This window comes from Galeopterus variegatus, unplaced genomic scaffold, assembly GCF_000696425.1.
Source record: "Galeopterus variegatus unplaced genomic scaffold, G_variegatus-3.0.2 Scaffold12412, whole genome shotgun sequence".
NCBI lineage: Eukaryota > Metazoa > Chordata > Mammalia > Dermoptera > Cynocephalidae > Galeopterus > Galeopterus variegatus.
Genome location: NW_007738523.1, coordinates 22,453 through 30,916, shown reverse-complemented (window position 1 = coordinate 30,916; position 8,464 = coordinate 22,453). Strand labels below are relative to the sequence as shown.

At 41.1% G+C, this 8,464-nt stretch overlaps 1 protein-coding gene and 1 pseudogene across 1 annotated transcript; one reads left to right on the top strand and one right to left on the bottom strand.

Annotated features, from left to right (window-relative positions):
* Positions 1 to 302: 302 nt before the first annotated feature.
* On the top strand, positions 303 to 1,241 carry LOC103581130 (olfactory receptor 7C1-like). Its single transcript, XM_008563032.1, has one exon. The coding sequence runs from the start codon at positions 303 to 305 to the stop codon at positions 1,239 to 1,241; it is 939 nt and encodes a 312-aa protein (XP_008561254.1).
* Positions 1,242 to 6,802: 5,561 nt separating this feature from the next.
* Positions 6,803 to 7,740, bottom strand: LOC103581129 (annotated as a pseudogene).
* Between the last annotated feature and the right edge of the window lie 724 nt (positions 7,741 to 8,464).

Genomic DNA, 8,464 nt, shown 5'->3' with positions numbered 1-8,464 from the left:
CAATGAACATCCTGCCTAGGATGGAGAGGATGTCAGGCCGCTTATTGTATGAAAACATAATATTCTAATCCACAGATAAAAGAAAAGGGTGAGTATCTCAGAGGCCAGTAGACAGGGGTTGGTCAACCCACTAAAGTGCTGCATATAACAAATGACAGAATGTAGAATTTCTAAGATTTTTTGTGCTAAGCCTTTTATGCCCAATTCTTTAACTCAAGGGAAAAAAAAAAACACAGATAGATATTAGAATCTGTCCAGTGGCTATTTCACATTCTTCATCTTCTAGCTGACTTGTCAGAGAAATGGAACCAGGAAATGCAACAAGCATTTCAGAATTTTTACTCCTGGGATTTTCCCAAGACTCAGAGCATCAAACGATGCTATTTGGGCTCTTCCTGTCCATGTTTGTGGTCACTGTGCTTGGGAACCTGCTCATCATCCTGGCTGTGAGCTCTGACTCCCACCTCCACACACCCATGTACTTCTTCCTCTCCAACCTGTCCTTCACTGACATCTGTTTCACTTCCACCACCATCCCAAAGATGCTGGTGAACATCCAGACACAGAGTAAAACCATTACTTACGCAGGCTGCATTGCCCAGATGTATTTTTTCATTGTGTTTGGAGTCATGGACACATTTCTAATCACCATGATGGCCTATGACCGGTTTGTAGCCATCTGCCACCCCCTGCACTACCTGGTCATCATGAACCCTCGTCTCTGCAGCCTGCTTGTTCTTGTGTCCTGGTTCCTCAGCTTGTCACACGCCCTGATCCACAGCCTGTTGGTGCTGCAGCTGTCCTTCTGCTCCAACTGGGGAATTGAACACTTTTACTGTGAACTCGCTCAGGTCCTCACGCTTGCCTGCTCAGACACACTCATCAATCACATCCTGCTATATATGGTGATGGGTCTTCTTGGTTTTGTGCCCTTCTCAGGGATCATTTTCTCCTATAGCCGAATTGTCTCCTCCATCCTGAGGATCCCGTCCACTAACGGAAAGTATAGAGCTTTTTCTACCTGTGGGTCTCATCTGTCTGTGGTTTTGTTGTACTATGGGACAGGCCTTGGTGTGTATCTCAGTTCTGATGCATCCTCCTCTTCCTGGAAGGGCATGGTGGCCTCAATGATGTATGCAGTGGTCACCCCCATGCTGAACCCCTTCATCTACAGCTTGAGGAACAGTGACATTAAGAGGGCCCTACAAAGACTTATTGGGAGAAAGCTCTATGTTCACTGATGGGAACACTGGTCCTAGATTTTTTGAGATAGCAGAAAGACAAGCAGTGGGCTAAAGAAATCACATCAAAGTTTACTTCTCACCTGTTCTATTTCTTTATTTATTAATTGGTTATAGATATTCATGGGGTACAAAGCTGGCCATCACCACTTGTGCCCAAGATGTGATGGCCAGATTAATACTATCAGGATGTGCATTACCACAAATTGTGATTATTCCCTGTGTCCGCCACCCAATTAATCGCTGACCTCCCTCCCCTCCCCACTCTACAACCCTAGGTGTGTTCTGTCTCTCTGCAAGTCCAACACACCACTATCATCTTTCTTTCCTTCCTTCTTTCCCTCTTAGCTCCCACTTACGAGTGAAGACCTGCTGCATTTTTTCTCTCTGTGCCTTGCTTATTTCACTCAGCATAATTTTCTCCACCCTATTTCCTCATCTTTGGTCAGAATTGCCCTGTGAACACTTTGTCTGAACCTCTTATGGTGATTCAGTCATCCTCGGTTCTATCCCCCCACTCCCACTCCCTCTTTCAACTCCTTATATTACCACATTTCAGCTTGGCATTTGCAGTCCTGCAGGTCAATACAGAAAGTTCAAGTACTGACTTGGAAGCTGTTGGAAAAAACTGATAAATAGTACATGTCATCAGTAACCGTTGCTAGCACTTCATACATTTGGTAATGCTTATTGAGCACCTATAGTGTTCACTGTCCTGGATGCCTGGGATACAGCAGTGGGGAAAAAAAATACCAGACAAAAATCCTCACCCCTATAAAGCTCAGACCCAGGATTGCAAAATTTATCGGATCACGTTATATGTCCACACATAAAATAGACTCACAGATTCAGACTCATAATTCAGAAGAGCAAGAATTGAATGACAGAATTGCTGCCCTCTGGGTATGCGATGCTGAACAGCTTCCTGTGATGTACAATATGGCAGGACCAGTGGACAATCAGCAACAATTAGCAAAGACAGTTGGCCCAATAACCTTGACTAACCTCCCCAATAATGTTTTCCAGTTCTTTTTATTACCTTATCCCAGCTTTTGAAAATTCTCCCATCTTTTGTTCCTGTGGAATTGCAATCTCTCTCCCTATTGCAACAGTCTTCATTTATTTCTTAATAGATTTTTTAAATAGGAGTTTTAGGTTTACAAAAAATTGAGCAGAAAGTACAGACCATTCATATACCACACACACACTCACACCCCCACACACAGTTTCTCCTATTATTAACATCTTGCTTCGGTGTGGTACATTTATTACAATAAGAACCAATATTAATACATTATTAACTAAATTTTACATTAGTGTTCCCTCTTTGTGCTGTACAGTTCTATGGGTTTTGCCCAATGCATAGGGTTATGTATTCACCATTACAGTATCATACAGAACAGTTTCACTGCCTTAAAAATCCTCTGTGCTCCACCTGCTCATCCTTCTCTTCCTCACTCCCTCCTTCCTTGAAACTTGGATAACCACTTATCTTTTTTCTTTTTTCCCCCATTACCTCAAACAGTTATCATTTCTTTGTACTGAGAACATTAAAAATACTGTCTTCTACCTAGTTGAAATTATACAATAAGTTGTTGTTAATTATAGTCTCCCTACAGTGCCATAGAGCACTAGATCTCATTCCTCCTATCTAGCTGTAATTTTGTATCTATTATCCAACCTCTCGGTTCCTCTTGCCCCACTTTCCTCCCCAGCCTCTGGTAACCACCATTCTACTCCCTACTTCTATGTGATCAACTTTCTTAGCTTCCACATATTAGTGAAAACATGTGGTATTTCTCTTCCTGTTCCTGGCTTACTTCACTTAACATCACATCTTCCAGGATCTTCCATATTGCCACAAATGGCTGGATTTCCTTCTTTTTTATGGCTGAATAGTATTCCATTGTGTATTTACACCACATCTTCTTTACCACTCATCTGTTGATGGACACTTGGTTGATTCCTTGTCTTGGATATTGAAAATAGCACAGAAGTCTCCAATAAAGTCTTCCTTGTCCACTTGACTAATCAGGTGCAATTTTTCTTTGACACAATCAATGACTTTCCAGGCTTTATAACCAATTTCTACCAAACAATATTTTGTTCTGGCAATGAAATTCCCCAATATCTTCCTTGTTTAAGTGAATAATATCATATCCCGCAAAGGACTTTGGACAGGAAGATGACCAAACTCACTTTGTGGGTGACCTGAATAAATTTAATTTGGAAAAGATTGGCTGTGGCACCCGGGTTGTTCCTCAGAATGCTCAGAACTTGTGAGTTCATTCAGAAGGTATTGACAGTAGGAGAGGAATAGGGAGACTATGTTGATGGAGAGAACATCAAGGATAGTTAGATGGGGGGTCATGGAAAGCATGAGTGCTGTTATTGAAGTGAAAAGCAAATAAGAAAGTAGAGAACATTCTAGACATAAAGAATAAAGTGTAATGGCCCAGAGGCTTAAAGTAACATGGCCTGTTTGAAGAACTACAAGAAAGCCAATAGGTTTAGACAAGTGGTTTTCAAACTTAGCATCCATCATCATCACCTGGAGGGCTTGTTAAACCACAGGTTGGTTCCTGCAGCAGAGGTTTGGATGCAGCAGGTCTGGGGTGGGGCCCAGCTTTGCATTTATAAGTTCTCCAGGGAGCAGTAATAGCAGAGATAGCTGGAAAGAGGAGAGACCAAACAATGAAGAGTCTTATACACACTGGCATAAAGTAATAAATTTTATTTTAGGAATAGCAGAAATGATTGGAGGTTTTTAAGTAGAGATGCCATGTTTTAATCACACCTTTTAAAAAAATCTGTCTGCCTGGGGAGAAACTGAATATGGAGAAATAGTTTAGGAAACATTTGCATGATTGAAAATAAAATGTTAAGATGAACTGTTTATGAAGAACAAGAAAAAAACATATAACTGAGACAGGCAAGTTTAGATAATGTTAATTGTTTTGATATTAGGCAAAAGGAAAAGGGGATCTGAAATGACAAAATGTGGGGGTGGGGCAGTGACCTGGAAAAGTTTATCTATGTGAAAATTTGAACAGATATATGCTTGTGAATTTTGACAGCAGAAACAAGAGAGTTAAATAGTGTCTTCCAGCATGGAATTAAAGCACCTTACACCTGTTGCTGTCACCTGTCTGTGTATCTCTTTATTGTATGGGACAGACCTTGGAATGTTCCTCAGTTCTTCAGAAAACTTCCCTCCCAAAAAAATGGAAATACACACAGTGTTAAGCACTGTGGTCATCTGGATGCTCAATTTCTCCAAAATATAGTGAACAGAGCAATTGGCATGTCCCTGATCAAACTTGTAATAGAATCAGGGGAGAAAAGGGTAGGTGCTTATGAATGGACTGCAGGCTTCAGGAATCTGAAGTATGCTGCACATGCAGATACATATGTTACCTTATTATTTTAAACTTCACACTCTCTATGATACATCTCTGAATTTGGATTTCCCAATTCATTAGTATTCTTTAGATGGGCCCACCCTCACCCCCCACCGCTGCCACCCTAAAATTTGTATTCTGTATCTCCTGTCTTTGAATTTTCCACCAGCACTGGGTATGATTAACAAAATACTGCTGACAATCCAAACCCTACCTTGGAATTGTCTTTAAAATCTTACCAAATTAATTTTATTAGTAATGAGGTGTCCCAAGTTGAGTTCCTTGGGAAGCAGACTCTAAGATGGAGGTTTGCATACAGGATGTTTACCAGGCAGTGCTCCTGGAATCAATACCTATGGAAGGGCAGACATGTAGTTAGAAATTTGACGCTCACCTAAAGAGAGGTCTTGCCTTTGTCCGAACTCCTCGGATTTTACTTCTAAACCCTTGAAATGTCCCTGCTAATAGGGTTGCCTGGGTTATTCATGGCAGGCCCCTCACACCACAGCTGGTAGTGGCCCTAATGAGATTGCTCAAGATGGGCATTGGTCACACCTGAAATTCCAACCATTTGATTATAGTGTGCGGGTCTTCAGGCTACATGATATCAGCTTAACATGTTTGGGGTGGGGGACTGGAAATTGTGCTCAGTCACATAGAAAATAATTCAATCAATCATCCCAGTGCAATGAAGTCTCAATAAGAGTTCTGGACACCAAAGCTCGGGTGAGTTGCCATGGTTGGAAATACTCTCAACATTGTTACACATTGTAGCCAGGATGAGGTAATGTGTCTGGACTCCATGAGGGGTGGACAACCAGAAACTTCATGTTTGGATCCTCTCAGATCTTGCCCTGTGTATCTTCCTTTAACTGGTTCTAATTTCAATCCTTTTGCTGTACTAAACTATAATAATAAGTAGAGCACTTTCCTGAGTTTAGTGAGTCATTCTAGCAAACTGTCATGCCTAAGTGAGTCTGTAGGGACTCCCAAATTTGTAAGAAGATGTTCTGAAGTGAGTGTAGCCCTGCAGACCCCCAAACATGTGAAGCATGTCTGAAGTATGGACAGTCTTGTGAGGACTGTTCTCTGACATTCTGCAGCATGACAAACTCAGAGAGAAGGGCAGAGGAAAAAACTGAGCCAAGTGTCAGTCTGTCAAAACCTCTGAAAACCACCAGGGAGCTCTGGAGCTGGGATGGTCTCTTGGAGTTGGCTGGAATTTGGGCAGAGAAGCCAAGACATTATACCCCACATCAATCAGTCATTGAATGTGGGGTTCTACAGGAAGGAGGCATGAGTTGGTTACGGTGGCTCTCTGCAGCAGAAGCCGAGCCCACAGGGACAGATTTTGGTGGGCTGAGCAGTACCCCCAACACTGGGAGCAACATGTCTCTCATTCCTGATGGGAGATTTTTATTTTTTATGTATTTTATTTCATTTTATTTTATTTTTTAAATTTTATTTTATTTTGTCAATATACAATATGGTTGATAATTGTGGAGCATTACCGAAACCACCCTCCCTCCTCCCTCTCCCCCCTCCCTCCCAACAAACTCATAGCTGTTCACTTGTCTTATCAACTCAAGGGATTGTAATTGTTGTGTCTTCTTCCCTCCCCCCCCAGTTTATTTGTGTATTTATTTATTTATTTTTAGCTCCCACAGATATGTGAGAACATGTGATATTTCTCTTTCCGAGCCTGACTCATTTCACTTAATATAATTCTCTCTAGGTCCATCCATGTTGTTGCAAATGACAGTATTTTATTCTTTTAAATAGCAGAGTAGTATTCCTTTCTGTAGATATACCACATTTTCCATATCCACTTATCTGATGATGGACATTTAGGCTGATTCCAACTCTTAACTATTGCGAATAGTGCTGCATAGTATATATGAAACATCTGTAAGTGTAGAGCTCAGTGGCATTAAATAAATTCACCTTATTGCACAACCATCACCACCATCCATCTCCAGAACTCTTTTTATCTTGCAGAAGAGAAACCCTTTGCCCATTAAACACTAATTCTCCACTCCCCCTACATCTAGCGCCTGTAAACCAACTTTCTACTTTCTCTCTGTATGATTTTGATCCACCTCATTACCTCAGAAAAGTGGAATTCTACAATTTCCACTTAGTTCAGAAATCAGTGATGCTTCATGAACAAGAGGCTGCTCTGCTAAAGAGTCTTCCCAGGGCTCCCATCACAACCTTGTTCCTCAGGTTGTAGATGAAGGGGTTCACCATGAGGGTGACCACAGTGTACATCACTGAGGTTATTAAGCTTCTCTGAGAAGATTGGGTCAAAACAGAACTGACGTAGTCCCCAAGGCTTATCCCATAGTACAAGGAGACCATAGAGAGGTGAGACCTATAGGTGGAAAATGCTTTATACTTGCCTGCAGTGGAGAACATCTGTATTAAGGAGGAGACTATATGATAGTAAGAGAAGAGGATCCCAATGACAGGAAACACCCACAGCAGTGCAGCTGCAACATACGAGAAGATGTTATTAATGAGGGTATCAGAGTGGGCCACCTTGAGAATCTGAGCCTGGTCATTGAAGAAATGTGGAATCTCTGTGCCTGTACAAAAGGTCAGCCTCTTCTTCAGTAGAATTTGAAGTATGGAGGCCCAGAAAATGATGAACCAAGACTTTAGGACCAACAGGACACAGAGGTGGGAGTTCAGGATGACCATAAAGTGCAGGGGGTGATAAATAGCCACAAAGCAGTCATAGGCCATTACAGTCAGTAAAAAATTATTCAGTCCAGGAAAAAACATAAAAAAATACATCTGGGCAAGGCACCCTATGTAGAAGATGTCTTTGCTCTGTGCTTGGATGTTCACCAGCATTTGGGGGCCATGGTAGAGATGAAACAGATGTCAATAAAGGACATGTTGGAAAGGAAGAAGTACACGGGGGTGCAGAGATGGGAGTCTGAGATGATGGCCAGGATGATGAGCAGGTTCCTGTGTACCATGACCAGGGACACTAACAAGAATAATCCAAAAAGTAAGGGCTTCAGTTAAGAATTCTCTGAGAAGCTGACAGGGAGAAACACTGATAGTTCAGTGTGGTTTTCTGCTTCCATGTAGCTGGGGTGTCTGATGGGCAAGAGAGGCAAAAGCAATGTTCAATGAACAGCTAACTGACACATTAGCTAGTCATCACTTCACAATGTCTCCCTTGCCTGGACATCTGTCACCCTTTATGGAGTCCTTTGAATAACAGAGATCCACCCAGCCAAGTGGTAGCCCATTTCCATTTAAATGTGTAAAATTATTTTGACTTTTTTGACATAGCTGAAATTTCTCTCTAACTTCTACCAACTGGATCAAAATCTCTTATTTTAATATGTGCTCACAAACTAATTTCTTCTTTGATATGACCTTTCTAAAGTAATTTAAAACATCTCACATCTTTTTCTTAATAATACCATACCTTCTGTCATTCTAATAGCTCTACAGTAGTGGTAAAGACATAGATTTATAACCCAAACAATCTTTATTCTGTGACCTGATCCTTCCTATTGATGTGACAGTTAATTCCTATTGCCTTATTCCCTTGTACCAAAAATCTGGTTATTACTATTACTTTCTTTGTGAAGTTTAAAAATGTCTTTCTGCACAGTATGATCTCATTAGATGATGATCATGATGATGATTAGTCTCCTTTTATAATAATTATTTTAGACATATAACTCTCCCAATGTGTGTGTGTGTGTGCATAGAGATATGATTTACAAAATGGGTCTCAACCTAACAAGAGAGAGAGAGACTGAAACACAGTAATAGTCAGGGATTTCAACACTCCAC